We start from the raw sequence: 24,464 nt of genomic DNA on the forward strand, positions 1-24,464 counted from the left end.
AAGCTGTAAACAAAAAACTCATCAGATAAGCCTAATGACTCCTTCCATCAATGGAGTTTGTCCAAGTATCTACTCTGCTACACCTTAGAAATACTTTAGACTAGAGATCACTCCAGACATGATGGTTTATACCCCCCCTTCAGTTAGTCTTTTTGTCCTGTTTCTGCCTCCACTGATTCAAGGAAACGTAGCTCCTGTACTTTCACTTTTACTGATGCAGCATAACTTAACATACAGATCACATTCTCTTCTGGGAGGACTTTTAAAGGGGAGGAGCTAACAGAGCCTGATCTCTTTATATTACATGAGTACAGGCAGAGTCTTTGAGAAAGCAGCACAGACTGACCAGGCAGAGGCACACACAAGGAGAAACCTAATAAAAAGTGAGTATACACAACTACTACTATATTTTTCTTTCTGTCAATTGATTTAAAATGTTACTTGCGATTAATCACATAATTTCCATAGTTGTCTTGTAATTAATCACAAATTAATCCCACGTTTTTGATCTGTTCTAAATCTACCTTAATAGGTAGCTACATTTTTCAAGTGTTTAATTATGAATCTAAGTGTGTTTGTATAGCAGCCACAGATCTTATAAAATTTACTTTCATTTCACATCCTTAAAATTCCATTTGAAGTCTGTTATAACAGAAAATATTATTTTTTAACACTTCAAATATGATACAGAAACAGTGTAGGCTCATACTGACTATACTAACTAAAGACTGAGTATCAGCCTGTTTGCTGATGGGTTGTAAAAAGAAAAAGAAAAAAACCCCACAAAGAACAGCTCCCTGATCTCTCCAATATCAGGAAAAAGTGTTAAGTTAATGAAGGGTTTTCCATGGAGTTTTTCCTCAGTGGATGTGAGGGTCTAAGGACAGAGGATGTTGTGATGATGGGATGTAAAGCCCTTTGAGACAAACTGGTGGTAAAAACGGGCTGTACAAAGATGCCTTGCCTTGACGAGAAAAGGCAAGGCAATTATATTTGCATAGCCCGTTTTTACAGTTTGTCTCAAAGGGCTTTACATCCCATCATAACAACATCCTCTGTCCCACGAAAACCCTTTTAACGTGGAAAAACCAGGAGAAACCTCAGAGTGAGCAGCAGAGGAGGGATCCCTCACCCAGGATGGGCAGACCTGCAATAGATGTTGTTACAGACAAGACAACAGTTTACAACACAGAATAGAATAGAATAGAAAATACTTTATTAACTAACCCTAAGAGGGAAATTTAGATCGTCCAGAAGCTTACTTAACAATGACATGATATGATATAAAAGTACTTGACAAAATACAATAAAAACACTGGAGAAGGTTTTTTAAGTAAAGGATGAGCCAGCTTGTCCTCTGAGAGAAATGTGGCTGTGGTCTGAACAGTCAGAGTGCTGTTCATAGAGTCAGACGGTCCTCCTATTTCTGGGACAATAAGAATTGTGATTTTAAAAATGTTTCATAAAATCAGTACGGTTTGTTAAACAAATATTGTTTTCAATACAGATCCATTTGTATTCTCCTTTTTCTGACTCTGGGTTGAAGTTGGAGAAGAGTGCAGCTGAAAGCAGGTAAAGGCAGCATTTTTTCACCTACATCAGTCATTGGTTATTAGGGTCCGGGCAGCTAAGCTGCCAGGACACTATTGTATTCCTAGGAATTCTTTAGGGTCCGGGCAGCTAAGCTGCCGGGACACTATTGTATTCCTAGGAATTCTTCTTCTTTCTTTCTTTCTTTCTTTCTTTCTTCTTCCAAGGAAGTCATACTTCCCATGGGCGAAAACTCACCAAACTTCACAGAAACATCCAAACCCATGCCAGATTCACTCAACTCCAAGGACATGTGCCCCCCCCTCCTAGGGGGGGCACAATAAGCGTTTAAATTTAAAAACTTTAAAAATTCCTACCAAACCAACGGTAGATGCTACAGTGTTGAAACTTCACCACAATGTAGCCTCAATACTGCTGAAACTTTTGTCCACTTAAACTTATTACAAATTATGAAGTCCATCACTCTGTTTTTTTCAATAACTGTAAAACTTTTAAAATGTATCTCCTCCCACAATTTTTGCTCAATTGTCACCAAACTTGCTACAGAGCATCTCCAGACCGTCCTCCACAAAACTTGTTTCTCGGATTTTTGATTAAGCAAAAATTGAGCCTAGAGTGCATGAAAACGTTTGACTGTAAACAGTACTGTAAACATATACCATCAAATTCTTGCTAAATACATTTTCAAACTTCCTGAAAAAAAATGAGAATATTCTGGAGTCATGGTTGATGAAGTTTAGCAAATATCAGAATTTTAATTCAAAAACTGAATTTTTGAGAACATTTTGAATTCTGCTCTCATGGAAACAACTGCAGTCAATGTGAGAGTGGAATTTATAAACATCATATTTTCTCTTATGAAGCAAAACACGTATCATTAAAAACAAATCACCAACATTTCCATGCTGTCAAGATGCAATTTATGTATTATCAGATTTTTGTTTAGATGACTGAATTATTGACATTTTGACCATTTCATCACAACAGCTGCCCGGGCACTGGCTCACCTGAGTGGATAAATGAAGCTACACAGCAGGTCTCACTACCAGCCAATTAGCTCAGCGAGTTAGGAGCTGGTTCTTGGTGTCAGAGATTGTGAGTTCGAGACCCAGCAAGGGAGATGATGACGATGATGATCCAAATAGCTTGGACTGGACCATGTGCGAAAGCTCTTAACATCTTAGACTCATAGTAGATGTTTGACAAATACATATCATTATTTTACCTCAAAAACTGATTTTTCTTTTTACTGTGGTTTCAAATCTGCCTACACGACAGTGAATGGCTTACTCAATTTGTGAAGCCACTGTTGAATGCCACTTGTCAAGTAGCTCAGTGCGATAGACAACAGTCTTTGGTTCCTGAGGTTGTGGGTTCAATCCTCAACTAATGCAAATTGAACATTATAAGGTCAACTGTCTTGTCTTCCTATTCTCCTGTTTGTTGCTCAGAATTGCCTAAATTTGCCCAAAAGTAGCCCGGACCCGACCCATCGCTGCGCAGCAGCTATAATCTTCTTCTTCTTCTTTCTTTCTTCTTCCAAGGAAGTCATACTTCCCATGGGTGAAAACTCACCAAACTTCACAGAAACATCCAAACCCATGCCAGATTCACTCAACTCCAAGGACATGTGCCCCCCCCTCCTAGGGGGGGCACAATAAGCGTTTAAATTTAAAAACTTTAAAAATTCCTACCAAACCAACGGTAGATGCTACAGTGTTGAAACTTCACCACAATGTCGCCTCAATACTGCTGAAACTTTTGTCCACTTAAACTTATTACAAATTATGAAGTCCATCACTCTGTTTTTTTCAATAACTGTAAAACTTTTAAAATGTATCTCCTCCCACAATTTTTGCTCAATTGACACCAAACTTGCTACAGAGCATCTCCAGACTGTCCTCCGCAAAACTTGTTTCTCGGATTTTTGATTAAGCAAAAATTGAGCCTACAGTGCATGAAAACGTTTGACTGTAAACGGTACTGTAAACATATACCATCAAATTCTTGATAAATACATTTTCAAACTTCCTGAAAAAAAATGAGAATATTCTGGAGTCATGGTTGATGAAGTTTAGCAAATATCAGAATTTTATCTCAAAAACTGAATTTTTGAGAATATTTTGAATTCTGCTCTCATGGGAACAACTGCAGTCAATGTGAGACTGGAATTTTTAAACATCATATTTTCTCTTATGAAGCAAAACACTTATCATTAAAAACAAATCACCAACATTTCCATGCTGTCAAGATGCAATTTATGTATTATCAGATTTTTGTTTAGATGACTGAATTTCTGACTTTTGGCCATTTCATCACAACAGCTGCCCGGGCACTGACTCACCTGAGTGGATAAATGAAGCTACACAGCAGGTCTCACTACCAGCCAATTAGCTTAGCGAGTTAGGAGCTGGTTCTTGGTGTCAGAGGCTGTGGGTTCGAGACCCAGCAAGGGCAATGATAATGATGATGACAGATCATAATGTCAGATGTCCTCAACACGAAACACAAGACAATTGTCCTAATGGTGGCATCACAGAAAAAAAAAAATCCAAATAGCTTGGACTGGACCATGTGCGAAGGCTCCTAAGATCTTAGACTCATAGTAGATGTTTGACAAATACATATCATTATTTTACCTCAAAAACTGATTTTTCTTTTTACTGTGGTTTCAAATCTGCCTACACGACAGTGAATGGCTTACTCAATTTGTGAAGCCACTGTTGAACTGCCACATGTCAATTAGCTCAGTGCGATAGACAACGGTCTCTGGTTCCAAAGGTTGTGGGTTCAATCCTCAACTGATGCAAATTGAACATTATAAGGTCAACCGTCCTGTCTTCCTGTTCTCCAGTTTGTTGCTCAGAATTGCCTAAATTTGCCCAAAAGTAGCCCGGACCCGACCCATCGCTGCGCAGCAGCTATAATATAATAGCAAAATTGATTTGCAGTGAACCTTCGAACCTCTGACTTTCATTCTTGATGAATGAAAACATTCTTGGCAAGACATCCGTCTTCCGCCAGTCCAAGAATTTCACCGTGCACCCAGAGCCTCATGGGAAATGTAGTGTGGAATCACTTTGCTTTCCAAAACTCCTCGTTGTCCCTTTAACTAATCTTAGGGGCCGTCCACACGAATGCGGGTATTTTTGAAACCGTGTGTTTCTCTACACGGTTTGTTCTTTCGTCCACACGTAACTGCAGTTGTGGCTCCTGAAACCAAAGTTTTTTGTAACCGGAGTCCAAGATTAACTTTTTAGAAAACTCTGGTTTCAGCTTCATGTGTGGATAGGAAAACCGCACATTTTTCACGAAGCCCCGCCCCCCCTTGGTTACTGTTGCTAGCACGTTATGCTTCTCAACGCTGACCCATGGATCATCATGCGCTGACCGCTCAGACGCATATGAGTGGACTATTAGGCTACTGTGAATATCAATAATCACTAAACATGTGGACACTAATACAAAACCGCGTGGTCACCATATGTAAACATAATGCTGATATGGTGAAAATCAGCTTTTATCAAATAGTAAACTGCGGTCACTTCCCCACTGTTTTGCTTCCTCCCATCCTATAGCTACATTTGTTTTCAATGAAGCCTTTCAGAATCAATCAGTGGATCAATGGATTATCGTTACCATGTGTGTATTTGTGTATTTTCCTATCTGTCATAAACAAGAGATTACGGGCGGGGTGTGTTAGTAGCACGGACTGGTCTGGCGGTGCCGGTCAGTTTGAGCTTCCACCAGAGAGGACTTTGGTCTCCACTCTCTCTGTACAAGTTACAGCTGCTTTCCTGCTAGGAGTGATATCGCCACCTGCTTTGGAATGCACATGACATTGTTTGAGACTGATTTGCGGTTTCATGTGGACGGAGTTATTTTTTATCACACCGGTGGTGTGGACGCAAACATTTTTTAACCGGGGTCCATAAAAGTTTGGTTTCAAAAATACCCGTGTTCCTGTGGACTAGGCCTTAAAGCAGAAGTAAGCGATCCGGTGGTTTTGGCTAATGCTGCGTTCCAGGCAGGCTTTTGAAATCGTAAATTACAGCTTCAAGTCACGACTTACGACTTTGTAGCGTTCCAGGCAACCCACTCGTGTTTCTCCGACCTGTTTTACCTGTGAAAGTCACTATAACGGCCACTCGTAACTTCTGACCCGTGAACTCGTACCAGATCGAACTGGTACAACTTCACAGGTCGGAAAAACACCAGTTACGAGTTGCCTTGAACGCACCATAACAGTCCTCGTCCCTACGTCACCACATTCAGGCGCATCCCTTGGCTGCACACACAGAGAGGACTGCCCCTTTATGCCGTTCTCTCTCCTCATTGGATAAAGGTTGTAGGATACAAGGAAAGTTTTCTCCTGGGCTCAGAGCAGAGCAGAGTGACTGACAGACCCGTGTTTCAGACCAAACACTCTATAGAAGTGATTGCTGTCGGAAGATACAACTATTTAAGACTTATATTAACACAAATATATCACTTACTTCTGCTTTAAACAAAATGCCATAATGGATAATAAAAAAGATCAACACAGAACAGAGATATGATCCAGTAGTCATTTCTGCATTGACACAACTCTCATTACATGTGACCAGTGTTGTATAACTAAGTGAATAACATGATTACAATTATTGCAATTTAAATAGAAAAAGTAACCCTAAAGTTACTTTTCCAAAAAACTAGTCACTTTTATAGAGCAGTAATTTGTAAAGTAATTTGACCCTTTCTTGAGAGAAGGAACTAGTTGTTTGTCAAAACGTGCTATGCAAATAAAATTGCCTTGCCTTGCCTATTCATTTCCAACACTGCATATTACACAGTTCTGGTTTTCAAGTTAAAAACACTTATGTCAGGCAGCTTATGTTCTCACAAAAATGTAAACCTACCTGCATATTTAATTTAATCATGTTCTTCCCCTTGCAAAGATTTTGTGTTGTTGTCTCTGGACTGGTGGAGAATACCTGAGTGTTTCATGAGTGTTGCTTTGTAGTTATGGATTCTATAGCAGTTGACTAAATAAAATGTCTTGTTTCATCAGTGTGATCCAGAGAATGACAGTGCTGCTGGACACCCAGAGCAGACGATGGCAGTACTATAGTGGAAGAAGAATCTGAAGTCAACTCTTTGCTACATCTGCAATCAGTGTGAAAGGTGACATTTCTGATTCATTACCAGTTATTCTCAGTCACTGTGATGCAATTCTCACATCAAAAACATCATTCTCACATTTTAAAGCAGAACAGTTACAGTTTTTCTCATTTCACTTTCCCCAAAACTTTTCGAATGTATTTTACAAAACATTAAGCTCAAATATCTGAACAGTTAGTTTGTTGTTCATCACACATCTGAATTACTCATACGTAAAACCATTTCAGTCAGACAACTCTGAAAGGAGAACAAAAAATTTATTGGGCCTGTAGAACCCGATAATGTAATAAATCCCCGATAATGTAGCTAATAACCCCAATAATGTAATAAAAAAATTCACTTGAGTGGATTGAAAATGTAATAAAACCTGATAATGTAATAACTTCCCAATAATGTAATAAAGTGCATTTCCCAATAGTAATGTAATACACTCTTAACCAATAATTATTACCAATAATTATTACAATTATTACATTATCAGGTTAGCCTTCCATTTCAAGGGACCTGATAATGTAATAATCGCCCTTTACTTGGTTTCAAGTGGTGTGTTCAAGGTTATATTTCTGTGTAAGCGCCACCAACAGGTCAAAGTTGGACATGCATGAATGGTTAACTTTGACCCGTTCATCCGTTTTCCCAAACGATGTATCACTGGAGCCCTCGGGCCAAGCCGAGGTAAACGTATCCTCAATGTCCTTTTCCGCCATATTGGATTTCCACCATCTTTGATTTGATCAAAAACCTTTAAAAGGCCTCTCTGGTCACAAATTTTGTCTAATCTTCTTGAAACGTCGCCCAGATGATATTCAGACCATGACACACAAATGCATTCAGCATCTTCTTCAAATTCAAAGGCGCTTAGCCGTGACAGCCAATCAAACTTGACATTGAGGTCGCCAAACAGGAAGTAAGTCCATTTCTCAGCAACCCTTCAACATATCTCAACCAAACTTGGTATAAAGACTCATCATCCTGGGGACAGCCAGAACATCTGGTGACCTTTGACCTCTAGGGGGACACATATTCTGTCCAATCTTAAAGGTGATAGCTACAAGTTTAATTCCTCTTGGCCAGTAGGTGTCGCTGCTATCGCTCCAACCTTCTGTTTTACTGGTTGCCAGTTACAGCAGTTACACATGACATCAACGTTCTAATGCTGTTGCCACAGAGATCATTCCATGCCGACGTTGGCAACGTGACCAGATGTAAATATTTATATATTTCGCACCCGCCAAAATGTATTAAACAATTATTTATATACTTTTTTTTTTTTTAAATTCAGTAAAATTTGTTATACTATAGGACATCCTTTCAAAGGCAGCTACTTTGCCTAAATACAATGAGAAATGGGGAATGTTTTTGAGACTATACTCCTTGCAGGGTAGCTAAAATAGGGTGACGTAATATATGCTGGAGAAACCATCAAAACTCAAGGTGGCCCATTTTAGCTGAAATGCATGGCTCAATTTACCATGATGCATTAAGGTAAATTGGGCCACCCACAAAAAATGCATTTAAATTAGAAATAAGTCAGCTTAGCAAGAATTTTGCATTCTATCCAATGGGGGCAATCACAATGTGTATTATAAATCACATTTTTTATTGTAGATCTGTTTTTTTTTACGGAGTTATCAACCTTATCAGTTTCAAGTGAAATTTGTTTGCCAGGCCACTTTTCGCACACTTCTCCTCAGCAGGCTGGATATAAAGCATTGTCCCATCCACAACAACAACCAGAGACTCAAATCAATTGTTTTTTGTCAAGTACAGTTGTAGCAACAATTTGAAATAATTTACAGCCATTGCCTGTTAAAACTTAAAAAACTAGGAGGCTCAAACCTTAAATGGCTCATTTTACCTGATGTCACCCTATATCTGTGTACACGGATCATTATAGGCGACAGATTGTTTTGCATGGAAATGAAGGTGGAGGTGGACTGGGTGTGATACAGGGATCTGTTTATTGGAAGACTACCTGTAGGCAGTGAATTTTACATGGGACTATGAATAGACATGTAATGTGTGGTGGTTGTCCCTTGGTACCTGGACTGGTGAATATATTGAGCGTGGACTAATCTAACTGTTTTGGACTTCTTATGTACTTATTTTATTTATTGTTTTTACTTTTATGTTCTATTGTCACAATAAGATTGTGTATCTTCATTTTGCTTTATTTATTTATTTATTTTTCTTTTCTGGTTGTTAGTCTGGTCTTGTAAAAAATTTAAAAACTCAATAAAAGTTGAATCATAAAAAAAAAATTCAGTAAAATTAATACTTTTATTCTGCACCCCTCTAGACATTCTGTGGATGCATTATTTTTCTTCAAACCAAGCGGAACAAATGTGTCAAATAGATTCTTCTCAAATTTAAAAACAGCTTGGCTGTGACGGCCAACCAAAGACGACAGCATGGCTGCAAAACATGGTCCATAGATTCATGACATCATCCTGGGGATACCACAAAAAAGTGTGACTTTTGACCTTGGGGGGCGCTGTGTTTAAACTGCTTTCTCTTCACACGTGTGGATTTTAAACATATTAACTTTTTATACTTTAAATTTCTGCTTATGCTGTCAGAACTCCACGTACAGTTTCTAAACGAAAACAGCAGAATTTTGCTGCCATTTTGAAAGTTGTTAAAATCACATTATCCATTTTCACATGTGAAACTTGTTTTAAGTGTTGACGTAGTTCTATCTTGTTGCCACGGCTACTCTGGCCTATTGTTGCTTGACCCCTTCATTGCTGCTTGCAGCTATATTACTATTATTGTCTTTAAAGCTGTACAGAAATGGCCGTTTGTCCTGTTTGTCGCGCCGAGTTGTCACGAGCTGCAACACGAGTTTACCTGAGTAGGGAAAATTAATTTGATTGGTCGTTATCGAGCGGGCGGGATATTCAAAGCTTGGGGCAAGCCCGAGCTCCGTGTGTGTGTGTGTGTGTGTGTCTCAGACGTTTGATTGACGGATGACTGATCCAATATCAGTGGCTGGTGAATCGTGAGCAACGTGGCGTATAATCTGTGCGCCTGCATTATCCAATGCGAAAAAAAAACAACCTCACCTTCATCCCAGATTTAATCAAAAATAGAATTTTGCACAAAGTTTGGGCTACATCATCTGATAGATGAGTTTTTACACTAATGTTAGGACCCACAGTGGGATCAAATTCAATTTTCTTTTCTGTACACCTTTAACAATAGTAATATTGCTACAGTATATTGTCTATGGCAGCTTTTAGATCCACATTGTAAAAGGGTAAGAAAGTAGACACATTTACCTGATGAAAGTATGATTATTCTTTGCACTAAGATTCATGTCTGATCTTTGAGTATCCTGATGTTAAACTTAAACTTAATCCAACATGGCGGAAAAAGACATTGTGTTTAGTGTATTACATTATTGGGAAATGCACTTTATTACTATTATTATTATTGGGAAGTTATTACATTATCAGGTTTTATTACATTTTCAATCCACTCAAGTGAATTTTTTTATTACATTATCGGGGATTTATTACATTATCGGGTTCTAGTTTTGTAGACGAGGCGCAGTCTAGGCAGCGCGCAGCTTTGCCGCGCCAACGAGGCGTGTCCAGGCGCATTTTGCAAGTTTAGTGCACGGCACAGTCTGGTGCAGGCCGACGCAGGCACTCCCCTCGTCCCTCCTACCGGCGCAAACGGCAGAGTGTTTTTATACATCAAACGCACCGGAGTGGGAACAGAGCGGACACAGAGCGGACACAGATCCACTGGAGAGAGGAGGGGGTGACTCACCATCAGGGAGATGTGAGCCTGGTACTACGCATTTTTTTCATAGTGTCCGGTGTCCGGTGGACACGGCCCCTACTGCTCTGAGCGCCGTCTCTCTCTCTCTCTCCCTCTCTCTCTCTCTCTCTCTCTCTCTCTCTCTCTCTCTCTCTCTCTCTCTCTCTCTCTCCCTCTCTCTCTCCCTCTCTCTCTCTCTCTCCCTCTCTCTCTCTCTCTCTCTCTCTCTCTCTCTCTCTGAACAAACGAGCCGCCTCACGTCCGAGCCGCTTGATAAGTGCAGCTCTGTTCCAAAAGTTGAACATATTTCAACTCTGAGCGCTCTGAGCGCCGCGACAAAAAAAGAAAGCGCGAGAGCTTTTTTCCGAGGATCTGAATGGAAAGTAGCAGCCAGAGCGCTAAAAGGGCGTCCGGTGGACACGGCGCCTCTCATATATGTGAACAGAATGTATTCTATGAAATGTCAGAAGAGGTATTTTTTTCACAGCACCCTTGACCCAGTCAGACGGCACCCCAGGGTGCCGTGGCTCCCACTTTGAGAAAGGCTGGGCTATATACTCACTATCTGATGCCGAGGCTGTGGTTGGCTAAGAGAGATGATAGTTTGTTTGTGTTTTGTTTTTCATTACGGCTGTGTGAGGACGCTGTCTGTTACAGGAAACTTGCTAAAGGTGTGTATACATATGTGTGCATATCAAACAAAACTGACATGATCTCTATGGCTGACTGTGGAGAGGTACAAAGGTTTTTGTTTTGTATTGTTTTTTTAACCCATGTAAGGGAGGAAAACCTATAGACCTATGACTACAAGGCAAGGCAAGGCAAGGCAATTTTATTTGTATAGCCCGTTTTTACAAACAGTTTGTCTCAAAGGGCTTTACATGGCATCGTAACAACATCCTCTGTCCTTAGACCCTCACATCCACTGAGGAAAAACTCCATAGAAAACCCTTTTAACAGGGAAAAGTCGGAGAAACCTCAGGGTGAGCAACAGAGGAGGGATCATCACCCAGGACGGACAGACGGGACAGAGATGTTGTTACAGACAAGAAAACAGTTTACAGTTTGTCACAGAATGTGCGAAATATGGAAATGTTAGCAGGAGTTGATGAAGGCAGTCTCTGGTGAGGGGAGGGGGCGGAGGGGGCGGGGGGGAGCTGGTCAGCTCGATGGGAGGACTGGGTGGCAGACTGGTCCATGGGAAGGAAGGGGAGGCCGGTCTAACAGCAGGGGAAGGGGTGGGAGGGGGGCGATGCAGGCGGCGGCTGGTGCAGAGAGATGGAGCTCCGGTGGATCTGTGGAAACACAGAGAGAGAGAGAGACACCAAGGCCAAACTACAAAGTACAACAGAAAATGACAGTTCAAAAATATACTGAGGAGAAGAGAGGAGAGGAGAGGAGAGGGGAGGGGAGGAGAGGAGAGGAGAGGAGAGGAGAGAAGAGGAGAGGAGAGGAGAGGAGAGGAGAGGAGAGGAGAGGAGAGGAGAGGAGAGGAGAGGAGAGGAGAGGAGAGGAGACGAGAGGAGAGGAGGAGAAAGGAGAGGGCTCTGTGTAACCAGATGTGTCCCCAGCAGTCTAAGCCTATAGCAGCGTAGCTATAAAATGGTTCAGAGCTACCTGAACCAGCCCTAACTAAAAGCCCTGTCATAAAGGAAGGTCTTAAGTCTAGACTTAAATGTAGTTAGAGTGTCTGCCTCTCTGACCCATGGAGAGAGCTGGTTCCACAGTAAAGGAGCCCGGTAACTGAAGGCTCTACCTCCCAGTCTGTTTTTAGAGATACTGGGAGTCACTAATGGCGCATTTCCACTAGCACGGTTCGGCTCGGTACGGCACGGCTCGGCGCGCTATTGCGTGTTTCCACTAGCACGCAGTACCTGCAACCGGGTACAGTTTTGGTATCACCTCAGCCCTGGTTCCAAGCGAGCCGAAGCGTTACTAAAACGTGACGTCAGCCGACTGCCTTCCACTGATTGGCCGATGAGTGTCGTCACTGGAAGCGTCATAACCACTCGACGACCGACAACAGAAATGTTCCTGCTGAAGCTGTTATTACCAGAGAATTTCTAATATTTAGACTGGCTCTGTTATTACGTGACTTTATTAAGTTTTAATATTTTTTCATGCGAGAAAGTAACTGTTTAGATCCCATGTGCGGTTAGTTTATCCAAACGACGGCTGTTTAGAAGTTTGCCCCGATGTTTTTCGGAGAAGTGAAGCTCCAGGTCCGAGCAGCGACCGCGACATCACAGAGGCAGCAGCCCGGCTCCTGACGTGCTCCGCCGGCCAGCCTACCACCGTCACCCCGAGGAGAACAGACCGCTAATTAACTTCCCCGATGGCTTTTTAGAGGTTTACCACCGGCTGGTTAAACTCTTAAATGTTGGTCTCATTGATTAAATCTAACAATTGTGGCTGTAGCAGCAGTTTGTTTGTGGTTAGAAAGAAGAGCAGCACTGCCTTGGGGTCTGTACGCACAGAAAACACCACATTACATCAATAAATAAATGTTTTACAATGAACCAGGCCGATCTCGGAGCTGGCAAGACTCTCCGGTAAGGCATATTGAAAATTAAATGCCGTTATGGGGACGAGAGCAGTCAAAACGGCGGTTTAAAGCTAGCTACAGCGAGGGTAGGTTCACTTCCTGTTTACAAAGTAAAAGCACCAGTTCTATCGTAATGGCTTTCCTTATGATAAAAGGCAACGGGTGTTTTATTTTGTGAAAATAACCGGAAGTGCGTTGCTCACTACGGCTAGCTTTAGTAACGCCGACTTCGTTGAAACAAAATTGTAAACAGCTGGTATTTTGTCAGTTTTTCAACACGTTGGGGATCTAAACGACTACTTTCTCGCCTGAAAATGTTTCAAATGTTGCTAAAGTTATATATTTACAGAGTTTAGAGCGTTGCTCGGCGCCGTGTAAATGACGTCACGGCGGCACTAGTGATACTCAGTTGTAATGGAAACACAACCAAACCGAGCCGTGCCGTGCCGTGCCGAGCCGTATCGAGCCGAGCCGTGCTAGTGGAAATGCGCCATAACAGACCTGCATTCTGGGAGCGGAGTGCTCTGGTAGGACAGTAAGGAATGATTAGTTCTTTCAGATAGGTTGGAGCTTTATCATTAAGAGCCTTATAAGTCAGCAGAAGGATTTTGAAGTCTATTCTAAATCCTACAGGAAGCCAGTGGAGAGAAGCTAAGGTGGGAGAGATGTGCTCTCTCTTCCTAACTCCTGTCAAAACCCTTGCTGCGGCATTCTGGACCAGCTGGAGACTCTTTAGAGAGTTTTTCGGACATCCTGACAGGAGAGAGTTGCAGTAGTCTAGCCTAGAAGTGATAAATGCATGTACTAGTTTCTCAGCATCACTCTGGGAGAGGATATTCCTAATCTTAGTGATACTGCGCAGATGGAAGAAGGCGGTCCTAGTCACGTGTTTTATGTGGGAGCTGAAGGAAAGGTCCTGGTCAAAAATGACTCCAAGGTTCCTCGCGGTTGTACTCGGGGTCAGGGTGATGCCATCTAGAGTAGCGATCTGATTAGAGAACGTGTCCCTGAGATGTTTAGGTCCAAACACAATAACCTCAGTTTTATCTGAATTTAGTAGCAAGAAGTTAGAGGACATCCAGGATCTAATGTCTTTCAGACAGTCTTGCAGATTGATGAGGCGGCTTCTGTCATCTGGCTCCATGGACAAGTAGAGTTGCGTATCATCCGCATAACAGTGAAAATTGATTGAGTGCTTCCGGATGATGCCACCTAATGGGAGCATGTAAAGAATGAAGAGGATTGGCCCTAAGACTGAACCCTGCGGTACACCATACGTAACTCTGCTATACTCTGAGTGGTCGTTATTAACATTAACAAATTGAAACCTGTCAGATAAGTATGACTTAAACCATTTGAGGGCAGTTCCTTTAATCCCTATTTCATGATCTAGTCTCTGCAGCAGGATGCTGTGGTCGATGGTGTCGAATGCAGCACTGAGGTCCAAAAGTACAAGAACAGAGACGAGACCTCTGTCTGAAGCTATAAGAAGATCATTAGAGACTTTGACAAGTGCTGTTTCAGTGCTATGGTGTTCTCTGAATCCAGATTGGAAAGCTTCAAAGAGCACGTTGCTGTGCAGATGTTCATGTAGCTGCTCCAGGACAATCTTCTCAAGGATCTTAGAGATGTAAGGAAGGTTGGATATAGGCCGATAGTTGGCAAGGACATCTGGGTCAAGAGAAGGTTTTTTAAGTAAAGGGTTAATGACAGCCACCTTGAAGGCCTGTGGCACGTAGCCTGTGGCTAAGGAAAGATTGATTTGGTTCAGAAAAGAAATGTTAATTAAGGGGAAGACATCCTTAAGTAGTCTTGTCGGAACTGGATCCAGCAGACATGTGGCTGACTTGGAAGAAGTAATTGCAGAAGTTAAGTCTGATAGGTCGATGGGAGAGAAGCTGTCCAAGTGTGTACCAAGTCTGGGAGGTGCTTCTATGGGTATCGTAATCTGTGGGCCATTACTAGCAATTTTTGTTCTAATATTAACTATCTTTTCGGTAAAGAAAGTTAGGAAGTCGTTGCTGCTGAGAGTTGGAGGGATGGATGGCTCAACAACACTATGGTTCTTGGTTAGCCTGGCCACAGTGTTGAAAAGGAACCTGGGGTTGTTCTTATTCTTTTCTATTAGAGATGAATAGTAATTGCTTCTAGCATTACGGAGTTCTTTTTTATATATTAATAAACTATCCTTCCAGGCTTGACGGTCTTCCTCATGTTGGCTGGAATGTGTTTTCCTTTCCAGCTGTCTGGTCTTCTGTTTCAAAGCGCGCAAGTTTGGGCTGTACCAGGGAGCTATTCTTTTCTGATTGATAACTTTCTTTTTGAGGGGAGCTACAGCATCAAGTGTTCCAAGGAGTGCTGCTGCAGTGCTATCCACAAGATAGTCCACCTGTGTGGGGGTGAAACCAGCATAACTGCCCATAGTATGGTTACAGAATGTGGTGAAGTCAGCATCACTGCCCATAATATGGTTACAGGATGTGGCAGCAAGCTCTGCTGGAATAAGCTCTTTAAATCTAGAAACAGCAGTGTCAGATAGACATCTACTGTAGCGGGATTTTTTCCCAGGTAGGATATAATTTGTTAAAGTAAATTCAAATGTTATTAAAGAATGGTCAGACAAGACGGGGTTCTGAGGAAGAACTGTGACATGGTCAGCTTCTATTCCATAAGTAAGTACTAAGTCAAGGATATGATTAAAAGTGTGAGTGGGTTTGTTTACCCTCTGAGAGAAGCCGACTGAATCCAAAAGTGACTTGAAGGCAGTAGCCAGAGAATCATTATCGACGTCCACATGAATGTTAAAGTCACCTACTATAATGACTTTGTCTGAGCTCATTGCTAAATTTGACAGAAAGTCAGGGAATTCTTCTAGAAACTCAGAATAAGGTGCAGGAGGACGATACACTACAGCAAGTAAGAGTGGTTTTTCTGCTTTCCAGTCTGGGTGAGAGAGGCTGACAGTAAGGCTTTCAAATGTATTATATGAACTATTATGTCTAGGGTTGATAGTCAGATTTGACTGATAAATAGCAGCCACTCCTCCTCCTCGGCCTGTGTTACGAGGCACATGACAGTTAATGTAACTAGGAGGGGTAGATTCATTCAAACTAACATATTCATCTTGCTGCAACCAGGTCTCAGTGAGTGTTAACTCATTGAGTGCCAACCACGTAATTTCTCGTTTTTCGTTCCCATGCGTTGAGTGCCAAAAACGAAATTTTTCGTTTTTTGCTTTTTTTTTAAATTATGAAAATAGACACTTTAATACACATTATATGTAAATTTGGGGACTCTACGACGAGGAGAACTGAAATAGATGACGATCAAAGTCACATGACAGCTCATGATCTGGAAGTTTTTATCATAACTCAGCTTCTGCAAACGGAGTTCTGCATGCAGATGCAGCAGCTGCTCCGCTGCTGCTCTGCTCTCACCCGCGAGGCTGCAGCAGCTGGGAGCTGAACCAGGAAGCTCTCAGCCCACTGTCCCGCCCGGTCTTCATCTGGAGCAACACCGTGTCCTCCCCAAAGTCCTCCCGCGGTAAAATCTGATGGTCTCTGGACCAAAGCAGACCGGCACCACCGACCCGTACCACAGACGGACCGCGACCACCGGCGGGACCGGTGTTCGCGAGCCGCTGTGGCCGGCAGAGCCTCACGTTCCGCGGCGAGAGGCTGTGACACGGCACGCTGCGTCTGTGTTATTGCTGTTTAGTGGCGCCCCCCCCGCCCCCGATGGTGGTTTTGTGAATAGAACAACAATTGTTGTATATATTTATCTTATACGAGCCCTTTGATCCAGAAATGCGAGTGTCTGAAGAGCGACAGGCACAAACAGCGCACCTTTCATAAAAGACGCTCTATCTCCTTTTCTAGAAAAAAAGGAGGGATTTTGGTGAAACCCAGCCATGTTTAGCTTGACTTTTCTCAGGAACGGAGGCACGTAGAAACAAACGGTTTGTGGCCATTTGAAGGATAAAGTTAAACCTTTCAAATGAGCTACAGTATGTGTTGGTGGCAATAATATAGAATACACTATGTCTCTAAAATAAAAAGTCAAATATGGTCTAATTTGCCGGTACACTTGACTAAAACTTTGGAAAGGAGCGCGGCACTCAATGAGTTAATATGTCAATATGGTGACTTGTAATTAAGTCATTCACTAGGAGAGACTTGGATGGGAGAGAACGAATGTTGAGCAAACCACATTTAATAGTTCTATTAGTTTGGCTTGCTGGAGCAGTGGTTTTGATTTTAACTAAGTTGCTATAAACAACTCCTCTAGATTGGGGTTTAGGCTTAGACAGCCTCGAGGCAGACACAGTTTCTATAGGCTGGGTGGGTGACAACAAGAGGGACCCAGCAGAGGGGCGTGTTAAACTGCGGCTCTGCCTGCTGGTCTCCCCACTTGTGGTTATTTGTTTGACACAATGCACAATATGGCATCTTTAGTTTTTACTGTTTCCAATGCATAGTCTCTTTGAATTGATGCGGTAATTTTATAAACATAATGAAATAAATATGCAATTACGTGCAACATGTGTCTATAACGTTTTTTTGTTTTCATTTAGAATCTCACACTGCTATAATAAGAGAGCAGGTCGTACCACATGCTGCATAAAGTGCCCTTATTTTTCACTGAGCACCTGACCCCCAAAATGTCTGTGCACACCACTGAAAGGAGCTGTTGTAAGACAGTGGCCAAAAGTGTTGCTGCAGTCAAATTCAAAACACAGCAATGTGGTGTCCCCCCCCCACACTCTCCAGGCTGCCAGATAGCCACATGCTAACCTCTGCTCTGCTGACTCACACAGTCAGTCTCAATGTAAAGATGATCACACCTCTCTAAAATATGTTAGTTACTACCTGCAGTCAGAGGGAAGGATCTATATCTGTTATTATAGGAAAAAATATATATATATAACACCCCCCCACACACCGGAACTGCATCAACAGGAGCCTTAGTGCATGTTCTTCACACCGTAGATGAGCCAACATAATGAGACGTGTTAACGACAGAATAAACGACACAAGCAGCTCAGTGTTTTCACAGTCTGAGTTTTCTCCTCCACATTAACACATGACGAGCGGAGACAGGCGACCTGACCGGGCCGGACTCCTTGAAGCGCTCTACACATTCACTGTCACTTTATTTACCGTTGGCTCGATTTCACCACAATTCCTCTCTTTTCCAACTTTCACTTTGTAGCTACTTCTTCCCTTTAGCTTTAGCTGATGCAGGTTGAACAAACTATCTGCTCACAACAGCAGGCTGTGTATTGGACAGCAGAGTGATAAGCTGCTTATTTCTCCCATGTGATATCAAGGAAATATGACCATAGCCGTTATTAGAAAGCAATCTTTATTATTATGATTATTAACATTTTATTGCAATCTCAATTGGAGATGTTTTAGCTCCCTTCTATCCACAACTCACTTGTAGCTTAACTGGCAACCTGGATGCTGAAACACCACTGACGCTGTGATTGGTAGAGAGCACTGGGTGGAGCAACAGGCCAAACCACAAAACATAAACATGATTTGCAGGCTGCAAATAACATTTTACACATGAATATTCAGGCTGTGCTGTTGTTGTCAGTTAAATCAGTATTTGAATTAACATGAGTCTGTAGTCTCTGGTGACATGTTGAGTGATTTTAAGATTACTTGCTGTACACTTCTTCCATACAGATTCCCTGCCAGACTTTTATACAGTTGATTCAGAAATATGTTGCTGTTTTCAAAATTACATTTAGCTACAATAATGACATTGACATGTGAACTGCACTAAAGAGACAAAACAAAAATTGTACAACCGACAGACAGTGAAACAGAAACAAATTAAGCTTTTAACATCAGTGGCCACTGGAAAAATATTTCCATTCCATATTCAAATTATTGTTTGGTTCATTGTCCTACAGGTGCCATCGATTTGGACATGAGTGGAAATAAGGTGAGAAATCCTTTTTCTTTCACAAGATTGAATCACTATTAACTTCTTCCCACTGAGTGACATTACTTTTTTTGTACATAATTGTTTACAGGCGACAGTGAAGACTTTTGGGGAGCCAAACATGGAGAATCAAAAAGAAACTGAAAAACTTCTTCAGAGACTCCACCTTCCAGACAAACATCAACAGAAGTTGTCACCAGCAGATTTTCTTCAAGTAGGTCGACCAGTGAAACATGACCATGAAACATCTGAGGAAGATCTAGCTCGTACTTTTCTTCAGAGGTTGATGATGTTAGACTACAGAGCCAGATATATATCTGTAAGACAAGTCAGTGCCAAGGTGAGCCATTCAGAACCAGTGTCAGGAAAGGGAAACAGTGTGTTAAGTGCTATTTTGAGCAGAAGAAAGGGCTGTGATCAATCAAGTCAGACTCATGTTCATCCAATGGACGTTCAAATGGCAGTGTTTCACTGCTCAGACAGCTTCCTGAAGCAGAACATGGTGACCAAGCTCTCACAGTGTCAGTACGCCTTACCTTTGCTTGTCCCTGACCCAGTCACAATGAAAGTTGAGTGTCCTCTGTGGACATTCAGACAAATAAGAAAAACATGGAAGAAAACTGAAGTCAAAGATAATTCACCCATCATCAAGAGTTCACCCATCTGTGAAGCTGAGACACCCATGGTGTCATTCTTCCGCCTGGGTTCACTGTCAGTGTCTAAATCTCAGCTGATCAACACTTTGATCAACGACCGCCACAACACCTTCTTCCACAGAGACTGTCCAGGTAGCACCAAGTCTCGCCATCTGATGGATGGTGTAGCAGAGATTGCCTGGTACTGTCCTGCTGGGAAACCCAATGATGCCTTCACTGACTGCACTGCCTTCTGTAATCTTCATGGTGACGCTCTGTCAATGAAAACAATGAAACAACGTGACATACTGATTGAAAAATCTTCTGTCAATGTTGTTCTTGCACCAACTCTTCAAGGAAAAGGCAAAGCTATGACAGTTCTCTCAGATCTTCTTGAGTCTCGAAAGCCTCTCATCTTTCTCATTGCTGATGACAGTTGTGATGCTGAAAAGATAACAGAGGGGAAATTCATAATGGGTCTTAAAGACAGAAGCCAGTCAGACATGTCTGAAGAACTAAGAAGGATCATTACAGGGATCTTGTCTGGACCACATACATCCTTCCAGCTTGAAACCATGGCCCAGGTCTCTGGAATCAGAGTGGATGAAGCTGACACAGTCTGTCAAACAGGGAAATCTGCTGCTATGAAAATAGTGGATTTACTTAAGGGGAAGGATGTTTCAAAAATCAAAGATGAATTCCTCCCTTGTCATGGCCGACTGTGGCATGAGTGGTGCAAAATAAAGAAAGACCTGTATCACCTCACAGGAAGTAACATTACAGAGGAGGAAAATAAAAAGGAAAAAGAACTGGGAAAAAAACGACAAGAACAATGTGATGCTTCTCACAGCAAACTGGTGGAAGTGTTCACTGAAAGTCTCTCCACTTTGACATCAACAGAGTATTTCCTGAAATGGACTCAGATCTTAATGGACGCCCGCTCCACAGACGAGCTCACATCAATTCTCCAGAAATATGATAAGACGTGGTCTGAGGTCTTGGCCATGAAGAAACATGACAAATCTGACAGCGGTGATGAGAAGCAGAAGAAATCTGAGAAGGAAGATCATGACAAGAAGCTAAAAACAAAACAAGGTGAGCTTGAAAAAATATCAGAAAAACTGCAGTCAGTGAACTTTGGCTTGGAGCACATCTTCAGAGAAATGGGACAGATCTATGAAGCCCATAAAGATCAGGAGAAACAACCACAGAGGAGACAGACTGACTGGTCTAAATACCCTGAGCTGGCTGCAGAGCTGATGATATCAGGACATCCCATGGAGCTGATGGATGGTGATGCAGGTCATGTGCCTCTAACATGGATCACTAGTCTTTTAGATGCAGTCATCAAGAAACTGGGCGACAAGAGAGTTTTTGTGTTGTCAGTTTTGGGCGTACAAAGCAGTGGAAAATCAACCATGCTGAATGCCATGTTTGGGTTACAGTTTGCAGTGAGTGCTGGCAGATGCACCAAGGGAGCCTTCATGCAGCTGGTCAAAGTGTCAGAGGAGATGAAGACAGAGTTGAAGTTTGACTATGTTCTGGTGGTGGACACTGAAGGACTGCGAGCTCTTGAACTAGCAGGTAACACAACTCTAAACCACGACAATGAACTGGCAACCTTTGTTGTTGGTCTGGGAAACATGACACTGATCAACATCTTTGGAGAGAATCCAGCTGACATGCAAGATGTTCTGCAGATTGTTGTTCAGGCTTTCATGAGGATGAAGAGAGTTAAACTTTCTCCAAGTTGTGCGTTTGTTCACCAGAATGTTACAGATATTTCAGCTGCAGAGAAGAACAAGGATGGAAAGAGACGCCTGCAAGAGAAACTGGACCAGATGGCCCAACTAGCTGCCAAAGAGGAGGTCTGTAATGTCAAGTCTTTCAGTGACGTCATTGCATTTGATGTGCAAAAAGATGTGAAATACTTTGCCCAGCTATGGGAGGGAAGTCCACCTATGGCTCCTCCAAATCCAGGTTATAGTGAGAGCATCCAAGAGCTGAAGAACTTCATTGTCTCTAAAGCTTCACAGTCTACTGGGTTTACTCTGTCACAGTTCAAAAGCAAAGTTCAGGACCTGTGGAACGCCCTGCTCAGTGAAAACTTTGTCTTCAGCTTCAAGAACACGCTTGAAATTGCAGTGTACAGAAAACTTGAGGTTCAGTACGGGAACTGGACCTGGGCCCTGAGGAGCAACATGTTGACTGTTGAAGACCAGATGCGTAACAGAATTGAAAATGGAGAATGTGACAAGACTGAGCTCAGTGATCTGTCTAAACAAATGAGCAAAACATATGAAGAGACCACAGAGAAAATGAAAAAGTACTTTGATGATGACAGAGACAAAGAAATGTTGGTTCAGTGGCGAAAACGATTTGAGACCAAGATCAAGGAGTTGCATGATGAACTGGTGGGAGGAGTGAAAAAAAAACTGGATGAAGTTATCCAGCAGAAAAAGGCTTGTAAAAAGCTTGATGATCGGAAGGCAGAGTTTGAGAAGAAGCTGCTCCAGAAAAGCAAAGAGCTCGCTCAGCAGTTAAAAGACAAGGCAAAAGATGAAGGAAAACTGAAACAGCAGTTTGACTCTGTTTGGAGCGTCTGGGTGAAAGAACTAACTGAAGGTATAAAACCTATTGAAGACATCAACTTGGAGGAAGATCAGACAAATATCCTCCATGAGCTTGGATTTGAATGGAAACTAATAGATGAATGCAGAAAAAGTGGCAGATACAAAAACATATCAGAGGCTGGTGATTACTCTCAGTATGTGGTCCAGAAGGGGTTGTCAGTAGTAGTCAGCTTCTTCAAAGGCTCTTTACAGTCTGAAGACCAACAACAGATCAGATCCCTGATTGACGATGTTGAAAAACAGTCACTTGAAACAATCAAGAACAAACCTGTAGCTACAAGTGGCTACAGTTCAACTTATTTACAAGAAGTGGCCAAACTTGTCAAAGACAAAGTGACAGAATTTGAACCAGAGAGGAACTATGCTCTGAAGAAGGAGTTCACAGTTGATCTCTCACTGTATGTGTTTGACAGAGCAGGGCGTTGGCTTTCAGAGTCCCACAACAAATTCAAGAAGAAGAATGATCCATGTGTTTATTTAGAAAGCAAAAGAGATCAATATTACAATATTTTCAGTAGCTACTGTAAAGGAAGCTCTTCTGCTGTTGTACTCGGAGAACTGATCTGTGACAAACTGAAGGTTTCCACTGCTGAGGCTGTCTGGAACAAGACTGCCCACGATCTGGCTGGAGAGATGAGGTGCAATGTCCCAGCATTCAAGGAGAACAGACTGAACCTGGAGAAACATGTGTTGAAGTCACTGGCAGAGAAAGAAAACTTCAAAGATTTCATCACCTACATCCGACGCCCAAGAGGAAGTGTAGAAAATTTTATAAAAGAGGAGGTAAAGAAATACATCAAACAAGATAAAGCACGAGATACACTCAAGAAAAATATTGAAGACCTGAAAGAAGCTGTGAGTCAGGCTTTATTCACAGCAACAGACAAAGTCACAGCTCAGAGCGGAAACATAGAGATGTGGCTGGAGCAATTTTCCAAATTGATAAAAGACAAGTTTAAATTTGATGTAATTTGTCCTGAAAACTTCAGAGACATAAACAATTTTGAGTTTCTCAAAGAACAGATAGAGAAAGGCCTTGAACGCATCATGAAGCAGATGAGCAGCCTCTCACTGGAAGAGATGAATGAATCCAGACTGAAGCCTGATCAAATCCTGATTGATCAGCTGTGCAAGTGCTGCTGGGAAGAGTGTCCATTCTGTGGAGCTGTTTGCACCAACACAGTTGAAAACCACAGTCCTGACAAACACAGTGTTCCTTTTCACCGATCTACTGCAGTTAGAGGAGGTTCCTGGAAAGACACAGACCACATGACTGTTGAATTCTGCTCAACAAAAATGGCAAGTGACTGGGGATTTTACCCTCGTGATTCAAAACAGTCCTTTCCCTATAAACAGTACTGGACTGCTGGTTCACCTTTTAAAGACTGGACCATTACCGCTGGTGGGTCTAATCTGGCATACTGGAAGTGGTTTGTGTGTCGTTTTCAAAGTGATCTGGAACGCCACTATGAGTTAAAATTCCAGGGCAGAGGATCAATTCCCAGTGAGTGGAGGAGATGCACAAAACGTGATGCAATTAAAAGTCTGGATGAGATGCAGTAGCTGAATTCAACAAAACAATCAGACCCCAAACTTTGGTTTAGATTGGACTGTTAACAATTCAACACAGATCACAGGACTCACAAACCTGATTGTTTTATTCATGTTTAGACTTAAAACACACAGCATCGAGGAACGACTCCATAAACATTTATCTGATCATGTTAAATCATGATTTTATCTAAAGTTGTTGAAATTCTTGTCAAGAAATGTTTCCATGAAGGTGAAATTGTGATAATGTCAGAAACTGAATGGAGAAGAGAAGAGAGAATGGAGGGAAAGTTTCTGAAAGAACCTGTGTAACTAACTTCTAAACTCATGTCAATAACAAGTGTTGCCTATATTTCTTAAGCCTTTAAAAGTTTAGTCATGTTAACTGATACAGGAAGCTTCATGTTGATGACGTATTTGAAGTGTTCAACTCTGATATGTTTCTCTCTAATCATTTGTCATTGTATCTAGATCAGCATTAGCTCTGTTGTTGTGCTCTGCTCAAGTTTATCTGATATGTAACTTACTGCAAAGAATCTAAGTCATGTAAAGACAATATTACTAAGCTTTTCATCATTTATGGGTGTTGTATTGTTCTGTATTTGATTCTGATATTCATTAATGGTAGTCATGTTAGAAAAATGTCTCTAAAGGAGTGTATCATGT

General features: G+C 41.8%; 2 protein-coding genes across 2 annotated transcripts in view; one reads left to right on the forward strand and one right to left on the reverse strand.

Moving 5' to 3' along the window:
- The window catches only part of LOC146979224 (protein NLRC3-like), a 331,528-nt gene that overhangs the window by 163,869 nt on the left and 143,195 nt on the right, over positions 1-24,464 (reverse strand). The window lies entirely within an intron of this gene.
- LOC146979231 (interferon-induced very large GTPase 1-like) lies at positions 1,506-23,943 on the forward strand. The gene is made up of 3 exons (XM_085788949.1): positions 1,506-1,572; positions 6,602-6,714; positions 18,948-23,943. The coding sequence occupies exon 3, from the start codon at positions 19,101-19,103 to the stop codon at positions 23,808-23,810; it is 4,710 nt and encodes a 1,569-aa protein (XP_085645075.1). The 5' UTR covers positions 1,506-1,572; positions 6,602-6,714; positions 18,948-19,100; the 3' UTR covers positions 23,811-23,943.

This window comes from Trachurus japonicus, chromosome 10 (genome assembly GCF_045865225.1).
Source record: "Trachurus japonicus isolate A0001 chromosome 10, Traja_1.0".
Lineage (NCBI taxonomy): Eukaryota > Metazoa > Chordata > Actinopteri > Carangiformes > Carangidae > Trachurus > Trachurus japonicus.

What these genes read in the sequence shown, in the direction of transcription:
- LOC146979231 (XM_085788949.1), top strand. Translation starts at nt 19,101, where the DNA reads ATGGAGAATCAAAAAGAAACTGAAAAACTTCTTCAGAGACTCCACCTT.